The sequence below is a fragment of the Eptatretus burgeri genome, chromosome 2, assembly GCF_056783735.1.
Source record: "Eptatretus burgeri isolate ZD-2024b chromosome 2, Ebu_testis_v1, whole genome shotgun sequence".
Lineage (NCBI taxonomy): Eukaryota > Metazoa > Chordata > Myxini > Myxiniformes > Myxinidae > Eptatretus > Eptatretus burgeri.
Window position 1 is genome coordinate 6,751,138 of NC_140962.1, and position 22,500 is coordinate 6,773,637.

General features: G+C 41.9%; 1 protein-coding gene across 2 annotated transcripts in view; it reads left to right on the forward strand.

The window, feature by feature from the left end:
- ITGB4 (integrin subunit beta 4) overlaps positions 1 to 22,500 on the forward strand; it is a 185,265-nt gene that overhangs the window by 121,118 nt on the left and 41,647 nt on the right. For both annotated transcript variants that reach the window (XM_085861673.1, XM_085861666.1), the window contains exons 27-35: positions 2,929 to 3,077; positions 5,749 to 5,950; positions 8,772 to 9,107; positions 10,564 to 10,700; positions 12,550 to 12,727; positions 15,044 to 15,181; positions 15,296 to 15,478; positions 16,750 to 16,899; positions 20,850 to 20,972. In XM_085861673.1, coding sequence (XP_085717799.1) covers positions 2,929 to 3,077; positions 5,749 to 5,950; positions 8,772 to 9,107; positions 10,564 to 10,700; positions 12,550 to 12,727; positions 15,044 to 15,181; positions 15,296 to 15,478; positions 16,750 to 16,899; positions 20,850 to 20,972 — 1,596 coding nt within the window. The remainder of the gene's footprint in view (positions 1 to 2,928; positions 3,078 to 5,748; positions 5,951 to 8,771; positions 9,108 to 10,563; positions 10,701 to 12,549; positions 12,728 to 15,043; positions 15,182 to 15,295; positions 15,479 to 16,749; positions 16,900 to 20,849; positions 20,973 to 22,500) is intronic.

A 22,500-nucleotide genomic window follows, 5' to 3' on the forward strand; every position in this document is an offset into this window, starting at 1 on the left:
TTCTTTTCTTTAATTTATATTGTACAAGCAAAAGTACCCTTGATGAGAAAAGTTTCAGTTAATCTCTCAATTTAAATTATTTCATGGACTTTATAAATAAAAGGTTAATTACGTTGCACTCTTGGTTTCACTCAGAGCCAAAGCTCTGAGCTACTTATACTGCCCAGTGTGAAATGGTGATGCAACATCAGGTGTGGGAGCTTGGATTTGTCTAAAAAGAGGGCAGAATGCAGTTATTTTAAATTGTTTTACTCCATGAAGATCTGTATTAAATCTACTTTAATCTAGATGTTTACTAATAATAATAATCTATCTATAATTCCAGCAATCTGTGTGTGTGTGTGTGTGTGTGTGTGTGTGTGTGTGTGTGTGTGTGTGTGTGTGTGTGTGTGTGTGTGTGTGTGTGTGTGTGTGTGTGTGTGTGTGTGTGTGTGTGTGTGTGTGTGTGTGTGTGTGTGTCTGACCGCTGTTTCTCGACAACCACTGGTCCGATGTAATTGAAACTTGCCCAGCTATATTGCTGGGGACCTGAGTATGTGCCTTTTCAGGATTTGATATTAATCGGACAAGTGCTTCCTAAGTTATGGCCATTTATTTACCAAACCAATGACAAGACACGTTGCTGCGTAGGCGTGGCCGATAGGGAAAGGGCGCCATTTAGTTACCGTGGCGTACGAGTGGCAATGGTCAATGATAGCGAATGTCATGGCAAGCAAAGACAGGGAGGTAAACTTGATTTTAATTTGGATTTTAATTAACTCTGTGTGTGGAAGTATCACAGCAGTTGTTACTTCAATGCAAGCGATAATTCGTGGAATGCATGTGAACATTCCGTACGGGAACGCACCACTTCCGGATAGTGATGACTCAATGTATTCTAATAATTTCTCAATTTCTTATGCGCATTTATAGATAAACACAATGCCCCCATCCAGTCGTCGTTTACGACAGCGAAGGAACGGCCTGTGTATTTGTTTGAGTTTTTCTGGTTTGCACGTATGGCCACGCACGTACGGGCATGCGAGAGTGAAGGAACGGCCTGTGTGTTTGTTTCTGGCACGTGGTTTGAAAGTTTTTTTTTTGTTTTTTTTTGCACGTATGGGCACATACTAGTAATAATAATGATAATAATAATAGTACCATTCCTTTCATGCCATAAAGGCACATAGGGCTGCCAAGGCAGTTTCATTGGCAAAGAGTGCAATCCTGGATGGGTCACCACTCCGACACAAGTTACCCTGAATGGTTACGACCCCAGTACACTGGTACTCATTTTGCTGACCTCAGAATGATGATAGGTTGAGTCAACCCCACCTGGTGTTAATTGAATGGTTGACAGTAGCTCAAACTCAGGACCATAAGGTCCCAAGCCTTAACCACTAAGGCAACACCAGCATTAATCCGGATGTTCATGTTGATTTTAAAGATTACTGGAAGAGGCAGTAAAGTGACTGACTATATTGCATCAAGAAAAGTGAAATGAAAATGTAAATTTACCAATCAGCAGCTTTTCAAATGCAGCATGGGAAGTGGCCGCCGTAAACGGGAGACAGATGAATGCACAGGCAGACACCACGGTTTACAATATATAGCAAGATAGTTTTCTCATACCACGCCTCTCGTACAACATCGTCGTACATACGACGCCTCGTACTACATGGTTAGAGCTTCTACTCTAAGTCTGGGAGGTTGGCAGTTTTAACCTCGCCTGAATCATGCCAAAAGCTTGAAAACGGTACCTCCTGCTTCCTTGCTTGACATTCAACCTTTAAAAAGGATAGAGCACAGAAAAAAAAGAGCCACAGGTTGGTCACCATTGCATAGGCTTTATGGCCCCATTAGCTTCATTTGAATTGAAGTTTCTTATAAGGGAACTCATCTATCATGAAGGTTAGCACACATGACATGGGGCCATTAATGCTCTTTCTTTTATGCTGTTGAGAGGCAGCAATCAATGTGCCATTTGCCAGTTGGATGACACGGGCCGAGAGCGGTGTCCTGGTTTGTATAATATTTCTCCCAACTGCCATGATTGGTCCCCTACTGGAATTACCAGAGGGGACTATAGGTTTGCTTTCCGTCTCTCCGTCCATCCATCCCACCTGTGGTTTTCACACTTTTTCCCCATACCCTTTAACATATTCACCTGAAACCTTTTGCCTTTATTTTGATGAGTTTTGTCAATTTTTCAATTGTGCCCTTTATAAACTTCAAAAATATCACATATTGTACATGGGTCAATGTTCTGCTGCCCTGACTCCTTCCCACTGCTTTTCACCCATTGGCTGGACAGCTGGCCTGACTCCACCCCTATAAAAATCATCACAGTGAGTTGCCAAGGCTGAATCATGCGCAGGTGTCATGTAGCACTATTTCTGGTGGCAGTGGCGATTACAAGTCATCATGTCATATAATATGTCGATTCTCTGCATGAAACCATAGACATTGGAAATCATCAGGATTATTCGAGGAGTTTGTTTGTTTGTTTGTTTGTTTGACTTCTATGTATCGGCACTCTTGCCCCGGTGAGTTGAATTCGCTGAAAACTACAACTTGTGCTCAGGGGTGAAGGGGGAGAAAAGGTACTGAGAGAAGGGGTATAAGTGAGAGTGGATGAATGGATCGAGGGAAATGTGTGAAGGGGTAGAGGGGAATGGGAGAAGGGGTTACACATATATATATATATATATATATATATATATATATATATATATATATATATATATATATATATATATATATATATATATATATATATACATACACATACCGTACATTAGCTTCAGCCAGTGCATTTAGCATGATGTGAAACTGGAAAGATTGGTTCACAAAGGAAGGAGCATAAACCAAACTTTGCTGTCAATCCAAAGGTCGATAGTTGTGTCCTGTATTACATTTGTGTCCATTGTTTTGTTTTGTTTTCCACAGCCAGTAGCATTGTGGGTATTGTGAAGCCAGAGTACATCTTCAGAAAACGTAAGGAGGAGGTTATGGTGCCTGTCCAAAGAAAAATCAACGAGTCGGAACCAGCAACTGTGCAATACCGCACCCATGATCTTTCTGCCATTGCTAATGAGGCAAGTCTCGGTGCCTTGAATTCACTTATGCCATTTTCACTACACCTGTGTTCTGTTATTTTGATTTATCTTTCCATAAAAACTACAATAATTTTGCTGTCTAGCATTGGAATGGTTTGCAGTAAAAAAAAAAAAAAAGTGCTCCATACTTTTTCTCCAATTATGTCTCGTGCCAGCTTGAACAGTGCACGTGCCAGCTCGTGCCAGCTTGAACTTGAAATGAACCAGATAGTGAGGCTTGTAGTAAATGTCGTCAACAACGACTTAATGATCTTACCTATTGGCTATTGGCACCTTGCATGACATGTCATTCATTATACCTTTGATCCTGAGTTACTGCATTGGAATTTGCTTTCTGAATTGTGACACTTCCACAAAATACTTGTTCACCTCTATCGTACCAACATGCAACATCTCGCTTTTAAAACATTCTGGATTTGCATTTGTGATTTGCAAATTTTCTGACAATTTGTTCCGACCTGGTCTACAGACCACGGCCACTTTCATGTGATGACGAAATGGATTCCTCACCATGTAAAGCTTCAACAGTGCCAAACGTTTGGCTGTAAAGTTTTACTCTCAAAAAAATTCACTATAAATCTCTGACAACATAATTTGTGCGCTGATGAAATGTTATGTTTACAAGAGATCAGGAGGGGGCGTTCAAACCAAGGGAAACCAAATGGTAACATTGTGATGAAGATATAGAATGTGAGGTGCGTGCGTGGGTGCACACGTGTCAGTGTCACAACCACCAATAACCAGTGTTGGCAGATGGATCCTCCATCTTGGCATCCTTCTGAGAGACGACATGAAACGCTCGGATGTCAGTTTATAGCTGGGTCGAGATTCCAACTCAGGATAGATGGCTCAAAGACAAATGTATACACCAGGAAGATGTCTTCGTGTATATATATATATATATATATATATCCTGGGGTTTGAGGTTCACCATGAAGGGGAATTGCTCAAGTTCCCCCTGAGTCCACTAGCTGTGCACAACTCTGCTGCCTGATTGGTTGCGAGTCAAACACAAATGCCGGTTGGTACCGCCAATCCTAGCAGGGTTCTCACTACTTCATGTGTTATCTTTCCATTGGATCGGCAGGATCAAGGGGGCTCATGCCCTCGATCCGTACTCATCTTATCTTACCTGATCAGGTGCAGCTGAGCAGAGCTGCCAAGTACTGACGAGCTAACATGTCGAGCCAATCAGTGGGGTACAACTTCCCATCAAACTACAGTATGCTTGGTCACTGTGTCAGACCAATCAAGGAAAGGACAATCAAGACAGATTTGATATAACAACCAAAAACAATTTATTTACACGTGCACGCACGCACACACAGGTGATAATCACATCATTTACAGCTCTTTATCCACCAAGCAAGCAATCATTAAAGCGAGCATCTCCAGGCAAAAAGGCACAGGAGAGCAGACGTAACCCTAACATGTATTCTCAGACAATCTTACTTAGACAAAAAGACGTATGGCCATCATTCAATCCGGGAGGAAGAGACAAGAAAAACTGAGAGAAAGGAAAATAATGGAGTGTGGTGTTGACTCTTTCCGTACATGCAGCGGCATCTCTGAGCCATCCGGAACCAGAATGCAAGTCCTCTCCAGCATCCAAGATGTGCCAACGGCATGCCACTCCATTTCTGCTGTGCACCCGGGACAAGCAGCTCCCCACGAACCAAGCCGCGTTTTGGCCTTTCTGTTGTGCTCTACTCCACACTATGGGCTCCTTCCTTCTCCCCTTCATACTCTGCGCTCCTTTCTGCTCCTCGTCGGACAAGCTCTGAGGCGACTCTGTTCCATACATTCTCTGGGCTTTTTCCTCCTCCTCGGACTTGCGTTTCTCCCTCCCTCTCATGCGAGCCTCTCTCTCATTGATGCGCATCCGATGGGGGCGGGTCTTCGATCCAGCTCTCAGAAAATCACGCTGTCCCCGAGGGAGCCTTCAACACAGCCCTCACCCTGCCCCTCCTTTCCCATGCAAACGTTCTTTCTACTGTACATACTGATCGCATGTGAGAAGTGCCATCCCACAGACAAACGTGGAAGTGCAGTGAAGGATGTGGGAAAGCAATTCGGTGTTGGTCCATGGGCTCGATTGTTTACGGTGAGCGACGGGTAGTTGGTGGTAAATATTAAAATAACGAGTGAATTTGAGTGGTGAGGAAGACAGACGCACCGAAGGATGAGAATAAACCTGCGAGGTTGAAAGAAAGTTTGACGGGATGAAAGAGGGGTTGTTGAATTGAGCGATGGTGTATTGAAAGGATTGAAATGAGCAGAGGGAAGGGGGGAAGACATCACACCTGGGATACACAAACTCACCTCAATGCATGTCTACCCCAAACCCTTCTACCAGGGGGAAAAGGTCTACCTCGACATAAAGTAATGAAATAACTCGTACTCGGATCTCCTACGTGTACATGTATGCTCTCCCCCCCAGGGTACATTTCCAAAAAACATTGATATATATACACTTTCATTACATGAGAATGGGGTTTTGAGTAAAAGTACCTTTGGTAGCTTACTTTTCTTTCGGAAACTCAGTCAATACTTCAGGAAATATTGCCTTCATAAGATAAGATGGAGAACCTGCATCATTAGTGTGCTGAAAGGTGTTGAACGAGAGGCTGATTGCAGTGTACCTTTACAGGACTACCTGCCTGCAGAAGGTGTGCTGCATTTTGATTCCGATAATACTGAGACTAAAATCCCACTCTCCATCCTGGCGCCAAAAGGCATTTCGACATATGCAACTGACCCACAACAGTTTGAAGTGGAGCTTCATGATCCAACGCATGGTGCACGCATTGGCCGCTACAAGCGGTCCATCATCACTTTGCTTGAGGAATATGGTAGGTGCTTTGACCGACGACGTGTATAGCTGAAAAAGCATGATCTTAAATTCTGATTACAATTTCAGAGACTTCTCTCTGCTTTGAATTGTGTATTTCAACACGTTGACTGCCGACTCAGAGAATACTCGTCGTGCTGGGTGCATCAGGTTTTGCCACGATGAGTATTCTCGGAGAAAAGATTACGCTATTGTATTGTAAACAGGATATGCCGGTGTGCCAGATAACGCAACAAACAATCTGCTGACTGTTCGATGGACATCAATTCTTGTAATAATCATGATCAAATTTGCGTTATACCATTATATTCAATATTGAAAATCACTTGAGTGTGCAAATATATTGGCACAAAGCTCACTTCAGCCCAACTAAGACTTCAAGAAGGGATGGATGGACTTCAAGATAACATTCAAGACTTCAAGATAACATGAACTAGAAGGGCTCTCGGTAGAGCGCATACCTCCGCCACGCAATGCCTGATCCACGAGAACATATCGGGCCCAATAATTTTTTGTAATTTCACGCTATGTATAGTTTTTGGCCCAATCTCTCAATGGTGAAGAATTACTTTAAAAATTAAATAATTCTCTTATCCAGATCCAGATTCGGATCTTCACCAAAATCGAATCAGTTTGTCCTTGTCACACACCTAACTTATCCACAAAATTTAATCCGGATCCGTATTCAACATTTTGACATATCGTGCACACAAACAAACAAATGAAATTGCTCTTTGAGCAACGAATTGCCGGAATAACTTTGTCATATCTCCATGATCTCTGAAAAAACAAAAACCTGGAAATCAATTTGGTTCTTATAAGTCGATAGTGCTACTGTTTAATGAGTTATAGCACTTATTTTGGTCATGATCATAACTTGGAAGTCAATCGGACTTGAAATGACGTTTTTATCGCAATTTGAAAGTTTTGACCCGACCCCCCCCCCCTGACATTCGACCTCCGACCGCTAAGAAGGGTGTTGGTGTGACACCACAATGAGACATGTGGTTGGATGCAGAATTGGAAGATGCACATTTTGGATTTGGTTTGAAGTCGATACGACCATTTTACCGGACGTTATTGCGAAAATAAGAATTTCGGTTTTTCGGTAACCTTGACCTTGACCTTTGACCTAGATTCACCAAAAACGACAAGCGTCTAAGTTGGACCATGGCCGACGTCTGTACCCAGTTTGGTCATGATAGCCGAAACGGTGTGGCTGCTACAGGGTAAACAAACAAACACACAAACAGACAGACAGACGCACAGAATGACACACACAACCGACCAACATAATTGCTTGTGTCTGAAGAATTCCGGCAATTAACAAGAGTCACGAATAAGTAGTTTAACGTGTGAAATAAGGTGGCGTAAAAGGCGGTGCATCAACGACAGTAAACTTCTGAACAAGTGGTTTGTTTTTGCTTTTTTCTACATCCTTTTAAGCTTTAATTTAATCTCAATCGAATGATACATTTGAACACTGGAGAATACAAATTGCCTTGTTTGCACTTCCAAAAGCGATTCGTTTAGCATGATACAATTTGCTGCACGTTCTAAAGGTGCATAACACCGAGATTCAGACAAAAAAAATGGTGGCTCGTACTCGGAAATCCTGCTCCTGCTTGGAAATATAGACGATGCTCGGAAATGCAAAGCACCAGTTGAAAAGACCCTTCCAACGTCCCTTTTCTCAAGACTGCTCGGGGTATGCTGTTCCGTGACCTCGAGTTTAGTCTGCATTCATACATTGAGATTGAACGGTTCATCGAACTGAGTATATGTTAAGATCCACTCAACTGTTTCCATTTTCGAAGAGTAATCGTGCGAAGTATAACTCAAAGTGAACACAGATGCTGTGGCACAATGGAAGCAACTTTGCATACCTTCGTAATTGTTGATATCCGGTCAAAGGGGCATCGACGTACTGCATATGCAAAAATGCCGGAGTGTTTTTGACCCCTTTTCTCACGTTTTCAAAGTTTCGATGAACGTACAACCGCTGATATGCTGTACACGTGCCTCTTCATTTCAATCCCTTCATTCTTAATTGTCCAGCAATCATTCTAAAACAATAAAACAATAAAAAATTTTGCTAATATATAACAAAATTGATCGTGAATACCTACACTTACTTAACTAGACTCGGTGGCCTAATGGTTGGAGTGTCTGCTCCGAGTCTCAGAGGTCGGTTGTTCAAATCCTGGCTGGGTCATACCAAAGACTTGAAAAATTGTGCGTGCTGCTTCCTTGCTTGACGGTCAACATTTAAATGGTTAGAGCACAGACAAACAACTGTATGTTGGCAATAATAGTGCAGGATTTGATGGACCTCATGGCTTCCTCCTGCGTTGAAGTTCCTTGTTCGGCAATGCTTGTTTTTTTTTTCCACTTATTTACCAATAAACAGGTACTTTTCCAGAACGTGGAGAACCTTTCGTACAGCTCCCTGACCCCATCGTAACCCCCCCCCACCGCCCCTTTCTGTCCACAGAGCAAGTATTATATGGCTGAAAATGTTAAGCAGTTGAAGCGACTATTTATTCTGCTCCTAAAGTCATCGCTGTTTGTGCGCATTGCGTGCCTTTTCACCGAACGTAGCAATACATCAAGTTAAGGAATACGTGCCAGCAGCCTTGACAAAGTTTATGTGTTTCAAAAAGAATAATGGAGGATCCAGAGCAGAATGCAATTTGTATTTTAATTTCTTTCATCATATCATAGAAGTCTTTTTCTATGTATTTTTCTTTCTTTCTTTCTTTCTTTTGACAGTATCATTCCACTTGTTTTAATATGGACCCTTTTTGTACTCTTAATTTCAGACTCTGGGGTGCTGGAGTTTTCTAAGGGTTCACAGAACTTTGAACAGAATGCTCCTGAGATCCATGTGCCAGTGACACGAACCCGTGGTCAGGATGGTGACATGACCGTGCGCTGGAAGACCGTTCCCACACAATCGACACAGCCCTCGGCATACAGCAACATGACGGATGTGCTCCAGCTACCTGAGGGCAAAGTGAGCAATGTCATAATCATCCCAATTCAGAAGCCCATTGACCCAGACTCCGATGATAGCTTCCAAGTTGTGCTGTACGAGCCGACTGGAGGAGTGCAACTTGGACAACGTAAAGAGACCGTGGTCACTGTATTAAGACAAAGTAGGTATATTTTGATTCCCATTTTTTTTGTTATATTTAGGTTATATTTTAATGCAAAATTATTCCGTAATAATTATCTTGAGTTACTCTGATATATCTTGTGGATAAAAAAGTTAGGTTCTGGCTGCAGGTCTAACTACAAAGCATAGGTCTAAGATCAACTACAATAACAAATGGACAAATGCACAAAGGACGACCTCAAGAGAGCTAGGCATTCTGGTTTGCTGTCTGTCTGCGGCATAGAAGACCTTCTTCATTCCTGGATTTCTGACTTCCTCCACTCTCACTATTAGTTGCCATCAATGGAACCCTTTCCTCCAGTCCCACAGTGAAGGCTGGAGTTCCACAAGGCAGTGTCTTGGCCCCAGTCTTGTTCCTCATCTCCAGACAAAACCTCTGATTTGCTCTGGAAAACCCTCTCTTTTTGGAGATGACTCCACATTGTGTCCAACAGCATCCCAATTCCACTGTTGGGCAGACTGCAACTGCATCAGTCTCTGCTGATCTGCAATTGTATAGATGGTGGTCTGATAAGTGGAACTGGAAAATCTCAGCCTCACCCTGTCAATCCGGAAGGATCATCAAACAAACCCACCAATGTATTTTCAGGGTCAGCCACTGGAAGATATTCAGGCTATTGAACTTCAAAGCCTCACCATCAGTCATGACCTCTCCTGGGCGAACGACGTGACAAAACTGTCGTCCAAAGCCAGCCACAGACCGGGCATCCTTCGTTGATCCAAGTCTTTCCTTGGAAAATCAGAGCCACTCACAGTCTACAAGGCCTTTCTCTCTAGCTCAATAGAATATTGCTCTCCCCTTTGGACTGGCACCCCAGTATCACATCTGCCTCTCCTGAATTATGCTGAATCTTAAAGCTCTCGACATTATTTGAATTTCCTACCATGAGGATGAAGCACAATGTAGGTTGCTTTTACATCGCAGACAGGCCGGTGGTCTTTCTGATTTTTTTTTTTTGCCTATTCTACAATATTGCTCCCTCGACTCTCCCTTTCGACTCCAGGATACACATGTTCTTCAAGTAACCCACTGCTGGTTAAGGTTCCTTAATCCAGGCTAACTGCACACCTCGATTCCTTTGTTTCTTGTATCTCCCTTATATGGAAGCAGGCAGTGCACTACCACCTTCTGTTATTCCCCATCCTGACCCCCAATCTTTATTACCCCCGTTAACCTTCCTAAACCAACACTTTTATTTGCTGTTTTTTTTTTAATGTGGAATGACCTACTCTTGCTAAAGATGCAACAGCATTTATTTTTTCGCGATCTCAAGTCAATGTGAGCAGTCAATTTTGATGATTTTATATTATCAAAGCGCGTGGTCACGTGAGGCCCAAAAAAAAAGGCAACGCACATTCACTACGCATTGTACTTCGATAGAGCACGACTTGATTTGTACAGCAATGAAATTAATGGTCTGATATTTTGTGTGCAGGCAGCAAACGGGGTGATACAAACATCCTGCAACAAACCACCGATCTAAGCCATCCTCAAAACTTGACTGCACATGCTTTGAATGGAAACTCCATGAATTTAAAGTGGCAACCTTCGATGGATGCAGAACGGTATAAGGTGCGTCGGCCATCGGCTTGTACCAGCGGCATATTCCTCCTGATGAAACGATGAAGGCATGCTTCGGGGTTGTGTAATTGGAAGATATCACATGCAATTGGGATGAATACGCAACTTTCCAAATGACGTATGAGTGTTAACTGAGGCCTTTTGAAACATGCGTTGTGTATGTGTTCACGCAGACTCGGTTCTGCTCACCAGGCACTTTTAGTTTGCCCTTGTCAGCACAAAATTTGTGATTCAAATCACCTTTTAAACGTAATTTTCAGCATTTAAACGAAGTGGCAATTTCAATATATGGTTAAACATAATATTGTTCTCTTCCTGAATGCAAATCAGACAAAATTTTGCATCCATTTTGGGAGGGAGGGAGGATGACTTGCCAATGCTTCCAAAGGGAGTGGGTGTTTCTAATGCAGGAAGTACAAGGAATGTCCATGGATGAGAGGTGCCGAGTTCCTACTTTTTCCTGTTGATACAAGTGAAAGGCGGCAGTGGATATGGCACAAATACTCACACAGACAGATGCTTCTCATTTTACCAATAGATGCAAAAATGTATTGTAATTACCTCCGCCACCGATGGTGGGTGGAGGTTATGTTTTCACCCCTATTTGTCTGTCTATTTCTTTGTATGCCTGTCTGTTTGTCCGGGAACAGGATATCTCAAAACGTTATGGACAGATTTAGACGAAACTTGGTGGACAGGTTGGGTGGGTGTGTGACAAGGACGAATTTATTTGATTTTGGGGAAGATCCGGATCCAGATTCGGATACTAGAATTTTTAAAGTGATTACTCACCATTGAGTGATAGGGCCAAAATCGATATATAACACAATATCTCCAAAAATTGTGGGCGAGTAATGAAAGAAACGAGGTGGGTGAGTTCGTTAGTTGACGAGAAGAAGCCGATTCGATTTTGGTTCAGATCCGAATCCAGATCCGACCTATCAGTGGGATACAAAATGTAAACTGTTCAGCCTGGTGGAGGTATGCACTTTACCAAGTAGGGCTCTAGATTATTTTGTGGTCCTGCAACGTGTGTGTGTGTGTGTGTGTGTGTGTGTGTGTGTGTGTGTGTGTGTGTGTGTGTGTGTGTGTGTGTGTGTGTGTGTGTGTGTGTGAGTGAGAGAGAGAGATGACCCTCAGAGTCCATACAGCTTCGACTCCCACCCACCCACCAGCTCCTTCCTCCTCCCAAGCATGATCAATCGTAAATATCATCATTTTAAACTTACCCTGTGCATTGACAAGCCCCAGATATGACCATCCCATTGGTGTTAAGAGCCAACCAAACCAGATATGGTGTCTTCCACTGGGAAGTGTGCCTGAATGTTGATAAGGACAGCATCATCTTTTCAATTAGCAGACAGCCATTAAACAAATCATCAAGCCTTCCATGTTCACACGAAATAATCCCCGCAAGGTTCAAAGTCCACTCACTGGAAGTGATAGTCGAAGGTTTGGGTATAACGCGCCCGTCTATGAACCTCCGGGCCTTGCACCGGTCCATGTCGTTGGTATTTTGCAGTGTGGGAGCTGCATGTTATCAGCTTTTTGGGTGAGCTGAAAGTTCTCCAAATTTTTCATTTTGTTGAGGCTTCCTTCTTGCCGGTACATTTCGAAGTATTTTTGGCTTCTTTTGGAAGTTTTGTGACCCATTTTCGGTTACAACCCTTATCTCGCGCACACGATATACTTTACGTTGCCCTGAACATCGCCATTTCCTGGGATTCCTGAGCATGCGCGCCAAGCATTCTGTGGGAATTACGTCATTTTGAAAGTCACATATTGTGGATTGTTAATAATTGCTGTGCAAAATTTGAGCAAAGTGCAAATGCTGGTACAGGTGTGTTACTGGATTGATGGCGAGGAGGAGATGGATGCACAAGTGATAGAGACGAAGAATTCGGAGATGCATCTTTCCGGACTGTATCCCTACTGTGAATACCTTGTACGTGTCATCGCCGTGCATGGTTATCATAGAGCTCCTTCCGAAATCGTCCATTGCCGTACAGAGGAAGAAGGTGCGGTTAAAATGATCAGTCTTTCTCCCATCTCATTTTCTACAATGAATATTTATCATTTTAGGCTGTTATCTCTATTTTGTCATCTTCGAATTTTTATTTTGGTCAGCTGCACGTAATTATAAGTACAAGTAGCGGCTGTGCATGGGGTTTTTCTTTTCCTGTTTGGTTTGGCAGATTTGTGGCACCACTGGTTTTTTTTTATGGGGAACATTTCAATATCGCATCCTCGTGTTGCCCCTTGGGCATTAAAATGAACCACAAAGCAGTGTCGACATTTCACACTGGCATGGCATCCTGTCTGCCTCCATTAGTTGGTGGATCTTAAAGATCCCACGCTGATGTGCAAATGCTGGTTTCCAATAAGCTGCTACTCATTTTTCCAGCATCAGAAGGATGACAGGCTTTGTCAACCAACCTGGTGTTATTTCAATAGCCAACAGGAGCTCAAAGTCAAGAGCCTAAGATCTTAAGCCAGCCATTTTAAACCGTTAAGCCAACACCAGGCTTGCTATTCAGTCGTTATTGTGAAGAACAAACACCCAGCTGGCTGTTGACATTAAGACAGGAAGTGATCTGTCTGATTTGGTCTGAGACATTGCCGTTGATCCAAATTTGCTGCTAATCACCCGGATCATGATTTACTTGTATAATGTTCATAAAACATCATGAGTATGATGGGGAAAAAAAAATTCATAAAAGATCAAACGTTTCCAATAATGCATTTCATGCACACTTGTTTTCACCATTGACTTTAAGCTGAAAGTGCTGCATCTCGCGGTGTTAATTTGGGAATTGTAATGATAGAGCACGTATTCGTATTCGTATTCTGGTCTTCCGTCGGAAACCTGGTTCAGTACTGCTGAAGCGGTTTCTTGGCAAGGGTTATACTGGGTGGTTTGCCATTGTCTTCTCAGAATGAATACATAAACTTCAGCAAATGTGCTTTCAAATGGCTATTTTACTACAACAACGTACGTATGTAGTTTTATTGAAATTCCGAAGGAAGAGTTTCATATAAAATTTTGACCAACTTCTATTTTGGTCAAAAACTAAAGCATGGCATTTTAGGTTCTCCAAATGGTTTAGCATCATCTCTAAAACACCCAGCCTGCGATTACCTGTTAGAATTACCAAAGCCAAAGACAAAATTTGAAATGGCAGAACCTGAGCAACACAACACAGGCATCACGACACAACTAATGAGTTACATGTCTTAATATGCAGTTCACTTTATGATTCATAGGAAACATTCCAATCAGAGAATGAGTTTTCATCTTTATCAGCGAGGGTATTTCACTGCACTGGGTGTTGTTCAATTACAAACCAACAGATCAGAAGAAGGACAAGGCCAAATATTCTGAAATATGTTATAGTTTATTTGACAAATGTTTATTCTATCTGTATATTTGTACTCGGCTATTATTACCACTCCTGAAAGTCACCAACTAAGTCATTTCAGGAAATAAAACCGAGATGTAGTTTAAAATATCGTTTTGGTTAACCTATGTAAACAAAAGCACCATGTCTGTCTGTTTGCCTGTGTTTTCATGTTGTATGTATGTCCTCTCTCTCTCTCTCTCTCTCTCTCTCTCTCTCTCTCTCTCTCTCTCTCTCTCTCTCTCTCTCTCTCTCTCTCTCTCTCTTTCTCTGCTGCCTACATCATCACCAAACGTAATCGTCATAATTACCAATGTCTTGCAATTCTGCTTGTAATATTTGAATTTTAATTTACGAGCATCTGCAACATTTATTCTGTTCGGACCAGTCAAAGGTGGACTTTTCACACAGTATTTGCCTTGCTGGATGACGTCACAGTGGGGTTGTTATTGTTGTTGTTGCTCTATAGTCCTATCATCAGATCTGATATCATCCCATCACCCAACTTTGATTGGTATTTCTGCTAGTATACAATCACACGAAAATTTGGCAATTCAAAGTGCGCATACGTTTGTATGTATGCAGGTATGGATGTGGTTATGTCTGAACCTTATAGAATTGAAAACCACTTCCCCGCTCTCCAACAAAATTTGCATATTTGCATATTTGCTTGGGAGACCCAGGGTCAGGTCACAGGCACGAAATAACCATATTGACAACATATTTCACTCCTGGAGGAAGTTGGTATTACTGGTATTTAAATTTCATCAACAATGCACTAATAATGGCAGTAGTGACATTGCGGCAAATATGGCAGCATGAATAAAAAAGGCTCCTGAAATATTCCATTCATTAATAGTTTGTCTTCATGATTTATTGTCTTACTGACCTATTTTTGCACTCTTCCTTCCTCTCTGAATCTATTCCCTGTTATAGTACCAAGCGAGCCTGGCCGATTGGCCTTCACTATTGTGTCGTCAACCACCATGCAGCTGAGCTGGGGTGAACCTGCTGAGACCAATGGCGTAATTCGAGGATATAAGATCACATACACACAGATAAATGAAAATGGAGGTATGCATCACCAACAGATCATATTCTGCTCTCTTCTGATAATTTTTCTCTGATTAAGAAAATTGATGATGATAAGTTTTTTTTTTTTTTTTTTTTTTTCCTTTCTCTCCCAAGATTCGGTTGAGCCTACTAAGTGTGTGGAAGTGAAAGGAAACAGGAAACGTGTCCTGCTAATTGAGAACCTTCGGGAAATGGCACCATACCGTTACACAGTACGTGCCACAAACTCAGCTGGTTGGGGCCCTGAACGCGAATCGACAATGAACATTGCCAAGCAGACCTCACGGCCACTCTCCAGTGAGTCTCTCTGCACGAATCGGCTCAACTGGCGCCACACAGGCATTTTGTAATAACTTCATTAATCTAAGCATGCTTCTTTTTATATCCCCTCCCTTTAATCATTTTCTGTGCATTTAATCAATGTGCGCGTACGTGCATGTGTGCGTAAATGCATTTGTTTTGTCCCTTTTAATGGCTTGCAATTATTTCTCCATTTTTATACGTATTTGTGAATTATACCTTGTATGACGTAAGCTTTTACAAATTCCATGTTATACTACTCTATTCTCTCAAAAATTACAAACATTTTTCAAATTTATAGGTCATCAGCTCAACACCACACTTGCACGGTGTTGCGATTAAAGCCCATGAAAGTGGAGAACCCTTTGAAAACAATGATTCAGAATTACTGCATACCCTATTATTCATTTGCAATTGGTCACTCGCTTTGACACCAGTACAAATTTTTATTCCGGACCAGAGGCATCAAGAAGCGACATGTATATATATATATATAAATATATATATATATATATATATATATATATATATATATATATATATATATATATATACATATATATATATATATACATATATATATATATATATATATATATATATCAAACAAACAGTTTCAAATGGAGCACCTTGGCACCGTTAGAGCACTTAAATTGCATCAGATGTGGCAATAAATGCGAATTGTTGTTCCCAGATTACCGGCTCGATGATAGAAGACGCCATTTGCATTTTTGCCTTCTCCATCCCAACTCAATTTAGAATCCCATACAGGCAACTTGCTTGTGTGAGCAACGTCTGAAATTGTGAATGAATTAGTCAGTTTTTATCAGCACAACAAACTTTAAAACCTATTCTTGATAGTGAAGGCTAGTGTATTGGATTCACATGTGTACACACACAAACACTCTCTCTCTCTCTCTCTCTCTCTCTCTCTCTCTCTCTCTCTCTCTCTCTCTCTCTCTCTCTCTCTCTCTCTCTCTCCCTCTCCCTCTCCCTCTCCCTCTCCCTCTCCCTCTCCCTCTCCCTCTCCCTCTCCCTCTCCCTCTCCCTCTCCCTCTCCCTCTCCCTCTCCCTCTCCCTCTCCCTCTCTCCCTCTCTCTCTCCCTCTCTCTCTCCCCTCTCTCTCTCCCTCTCTCTCCCCTCTCTCTCTCCCCTCTCTCTCTCTCCCCTCTCTCTCCCCTCTCTCTCTCTCCCCTCTCTTCAGGGTAGTACAGCCAAACGGTTGTGAATGTTACATTAATGCAATCCCTGCATTTATATATTTGCAGTACCCATTATCCCAGACATCCCCATTGTGGACGCACAGAACCAGGAAGACTACAAAAATTACTACATGTACAGTGACAGTCAAGTTAACAATCAACCCACTTTCTCCATGGAAACAGATGGATATGCCTCACCAAAGAAAAGAGTTACTGGTGAGTCACCAATGCTATTTCTTCTTTCCATCAATAACATTTATTTTGCTTGAAGTTTGCATTTGTAAATGAAAAGATTATTTCCCAAAAGTTTATGTTTTTTGCAGTGGTCGAAGACTGATAGTGTAGTTTGCATATTAACATATTATATACAAGGGAAAGACATCAGTAAATATCAACGTACTTTTTGTGGCTTTCGAAGACAGAAGGAGAATATGAACAAATACATCTGAAATTTGAACCTGGGTTCTCTGCATCATGAGCCATGAGTTGAGATTGGAATGTGAACAGGCAAAAACCCATTTAATCTTTTATTTTGCCTTCCTGAGTTTGTTGAAGAATAATTTACCAGGATTCATTACACACTTTCAAAATTACCTAATCTGCCCCAGAATGCTCAGCATGTATGCACAGAAACCTCCAGCAATGGGGATCATTGGGGCAGATGAATGTATATCGTGCATGTCAGAAAAGGATTGTTACCTAAAATGGCCCACAAAGCTTATAAAAGAAGCTGAAAATACTTGGCAGCATACCTAAAAGAAAGGAGTATGCCTCTGCATAACGAAAGGGTTGGAGAACTTTCTGAACTCCCCCAAAAATCTGATAGCTTGCAGCTTTCTGTCCTGCAACTTCCTGAGGACATGGACCGATGCAAGGGCCAAAGATTCATAGATGAGCGCATTCAACCCAAACCTTCGACCAATGCTGCCAGTGAGTAGATTTTTAACCTTGCGGGATTATCGCGTGTGACCGTAGCAGGCTTGGTGATTTCCATGGAGTCTGCTATTGGAAATACGAGAAGCACCCGCTCCCTACGGGAGCCGTCAAGGGGGTCATGTTATTCTATCTATACCTATTTTACTCCAAGGGGTCCCAGGATTACTCACCCAAAAAATGGTTGCGATTGGTTCAGCCGTTTTTTGCGGTACCTGGGAACAGACGGACGGACGGACGGACGGACGGACGGTGAATTATAGTAAGATGATGTTGACATTACCAACATTCAGGCACACTTCCCAGAGGGAGATACCGTTTCTGGTTTGGCTGCTCCTTAAAACCGATGGGAAAGTCATATCTGGGGGAATATTGGGAACAGTATGGGCCATAAGGACCATGATGAATATATAATACGAGCAGGGGCTACCCAGTGCTGCCTGGCTGGGTGCAGACCTTTTCCCAGCTGTGGTTTTGAGGATGTGTTGGACATTGAAAAGTTCTGGAGTTACTCATGGTGGTGTCCTTTTGGCTGCGGGTCAGTGGCAGCGCTACCTGACCCACACCCCAATACATACTTTATAGTGGCCTTAGGTTGCCTCAAAACGGATGTCAAGGCCAATATGTAGTAGCTTACAGGCTTGGCCAGATTCTGACTTTCCTACTCCCAAAATTTGGGGCCTCTAGGTGCTGCGGTTCAGCCGCGATAGAATAACGTACAAAGGAACGCACAAACAAACGCACAAATAAACACACAAATGCACAAACACTTCAAAAATATTTCCACGATATATATTTTTTGTTTGGTTCCAGGGAAAAGCAGAAGTGTGTGTGTGTGTGTGTGTGTGTGTGTGTGTGTGTGTGTGTGTGTGTGTGTGTGTGTGTGTGTGTGTGTGTGTGTGTGTGTGTGTGTGTGTGTGTATGTATGTGTTATCCATTGCCACCGCTCGATGATTGTATTAACAGGAAAAGGTAGGAATTCCACTCATCTCATCCACGGATATTTCTCGTGTTCTGATATTTCCGTGAGTCTGATTTGCATCCAAGCACACAACAATTGAGGGTAACCATTCTGAAATTGCCACTCTTTCATCCAAATGCTGAAAATTATGTTTAAAAGATTATTTGAATGACACATTTCGTGCTAGAAAAGGCAGGTTAAGAGTGCCGAGTGAGCAGAACCAAGTCACTGAAAACGCACAGACAGCGCATACACAAAATTCCTCGTTAGCATTCAATTCAAATATCATTTGAAAAGCCATGTATTATGAATTTGGTTATCCATTACTGATAATACTCACAGACCAGATAAGAGAAATAAATCAGCATCAGGGAAGTAGAACAGATGCCTCCTCAAATGAAGGAAGGAATATAGAATTTGTCGACACTACCGGCATGCAATTACCCTCTCTTTTCTGAATGCACAGTGGGATATTTAACCTCCACAAAAAATGGTAACTAATGGGACAGCCAGCTATGTCCCCCCTCTTGGAGCATTGTTATTTGACCCACCTATTTTTTTCCTATCATTTTTATTTGAAAGTTCTTGGATAGGAGAGAGACACGGGCATATATTTTCTCCGGAGGGGGAGGGGGGGCAATGGGAATAAGAAGTGAAGGTGGTTGGGGTAACACGATAACTGCTCCAGTGAAGGGAAATAATCTCATTTTCCCTCTGAAATAATAAGTGCACAAAGCTTTTCGAGCACTGCATCAGAGATAAGATTTTAAAAAGGGTATGAGAAGGTACTAAGTTAAACCAATTGAATGATCATTTAGCAAGTATTTTAAAAGTTAAAAAAGACAAGAATCCCTCCAAAAAGATGCCAAATGAAACTTGGAAAGTGGGAAGGAATAGGAAGGAGAGGGACTTGAGAGGGGTGGAAGGGGTATGTGGATAGAGAGGATGGACGAGGACAAGGGGGGGGGGAGGAAAGAAATAGAGGAAGGCAAAAAGAAAAGGGAAAGGGACAACCAAAAAGGGGATAAGGAGGAGGAGAAAGAGGACATATTGTGAATGTGAGAGATTTTCTCTGATTTACAAAATATGCAAGTAACACTTGTCCATATCAGGCAAGTTGGCATTGCTTTTCAATAAATCTGGCCTAAAAGAAAAGATTAGATATTTCATGGATTTCAGCCAGTTGTACAATTTTATTGCTAGGTTCAAAGTTTCTTCCTTCGAGGAGCTCATTACAATGTATGTAGCTCATTACAATGTATGTATGTATGTATGTATGTGATTATGGAGATCCAATCAATGTGTGATCCAAAGAAAGGTGGAAAAGCTGGAAACTCTGCAGTGTCTCTTAAGTTAGTGCCTTAAACTCCTGTAAGCTACACTTGATGACATGATCACTTGAGGATGCTTTAAACTGAAAAAACTATTCAGCCTTACTTGCTTTGAAATAATTCTGACTTTTTCCAATCTTCACATTCATATCTTTTAACAATGACATACTGAGTTGATAATCCTGGTGTTGATTTCGTGGTTAGGGTGGCTGGCTTGGGATTTTCGGGGTCCTGAGTTTGAGCCCTGTGGGCTGCTGAATTAACACCAGGTGGGGTTGACTCAGCCTGTGATCCTTCTCACGTTGACAAAATGAGCACCAGTGTACTGGTATCGGGGCAATGTATCAGTGGCACAGCCGCACTTCCAAGAAATGATTGCTACACCGGCAGCCAAGCTGCCATATGCAAGAACAGAAGAACTGAGTTGATGTACTTTTCAAGTAACAACAACTTAAGCCTGGTGTTGGTTTAGTGGTTAGGGTGGCAGCTTGGGATCCTAGGATCCGAGGGTCCTGAGTTCAAGCCCCGTTGGGCCGCTGAATTAAAAATACACCAGGAGGTTGACTCAGCCCGTCATCCTTCCGAGGTCAGCAAAATGAGCACCAGTATACTGGTAAGGGAGACACTGCACCAGCGGCATAGCCACGTCCCAACCAATGATGCAACGAGCAGCCACAGACGCTGCATGAGAGAGAGAGAGAGAGAGAGAGAGAGAGAGAGAGAGAGAGAGAGAGAGAGAGAGAGAGAGAGAGAGAGAGAGAGAGAGAGACAGACAGACAGACAGACAGACAGACAGACAGACAGACAGACAGACAGACAGACAGACAGACAGACAGACAGACAGACAGACAGCACCTTTACAACACACCACTTTACAAAGTGGTGGATTGATTTTGTTCTACCTTTTTCACTCATCATTTGCCCTCTGTGCTATTCTGCAGGTAACTTGCTTGACAGCAACAGCATGACACGACGGGGTGAGACAAGCATCACCAGTGTGTCTCGCACTGTGACACAAATGATGACACCGTTCGGTGGCACAGATTATTCCTACTCCGGAATGGGTAAGGCCCACAACATGTGCTTATCTCTCCAGCATTTCGTGAAAAACATTACTAAAGTGAGTGAGATGATATAATAGGAAGAGTCATTGAGAAAGTGTGAGGGGCGAGCAAGGTTATTTGGACCCCCTTCAGGACTTGCTTCATGCTCTGTGTTAGATCACCTGTATGGTAGCATTATAACGCCTATAATTTTTAAGGCTAATATTTAAAGGTCATGAAGGTGCTGAAATATGTACTGCAAACCTTTTTTAGAATATTTATTTTTTAAAAGATGCAAATTCCTTGGAGTTCATATTTTACCCTCAAACTCCCCTCATGTGAAACCAAAATGGATCTCTCTTTTTATGATTATTTTATTTTAGTTTTTTTAAACCCACAACTGTAAGGGTCTGGAGTGGAACATTGCTACAGGTATGCATGACAGAATCTTCCCACAGCAGAAAAGGTGCATGTTCAGGAGGCCAACGTGATGTTGATGAAGATGTTGAATGCCTCAACATCTGGTAAAGAAAATGATGTCATCACAAATCCAGCTGTGAACATCAAATGGCAGCCTCCAACTCTTAACAGCTATGGCTCAGATCTCCTTTGCTATGATGATAGCAGTGGTACTACAAATGTGATGTCCACCACAGTCAATTGGCTTCCAATCAAATGAGAGTTTAGAGTGTGATTTCCCATTTATTTGTATCCCACAAGTCATGTGACATGATTTTCTTTTTCATTGCTTCTTTAGTGATTTCATGAATATAAATCACAGGCCAAGATTTTTCTCAAACAAATCGATTGATTTGCTGGTTGATTGATTTTTTTTTTCTTTCTATTATATGTGATTCACATGTTGTCAAGCTATGATAGCAGAACACACCTTTATTGATGGATGAAAACTATTAAGCCTGACTTCTGGGTCCTACTTTTCCCAAGTTTCACATCCCAACTCCACTCAGCTGAAACAAAAGGACAATGAAAAAGTTAAAAAGGACAAACAAGCCCAAATTCCAGATAGGCGGCTCGTTTGATGTTTTAACTGATGTTTCCTATTAATCTTTGTCTGTTTGACAGAGTCGCCGGGCCGTGGCCTCCGGATTGGAGGTGATGCTTCGGTGTAGGACTATGTTGAATGTCGATCAGGGGAGTGCTTGTCACACTCCACATGTTTCAATTCACCCACCAATCACATCACGTGCCTTCTGGTTGAATGGTTTGCATTGGCGGGAACAATCGCCTGGGTGGCAGACGTATAGTTGTTCTTTGCGGATTATGCGGTTTTACCGTGAGAGACATAATACGCGGCGATGCTCACCATAACAGTCAGGAAGTGCGTCTGATATATATATATATATATATATATATATATATATATATATATATATATATATATATATATATATACATATACATATACATATACATATACATATACATATACATATACATATACATATACATATACATATACATATACATATACATATACATATACATATACATATACATATATATAAATATATATATATATATATATATA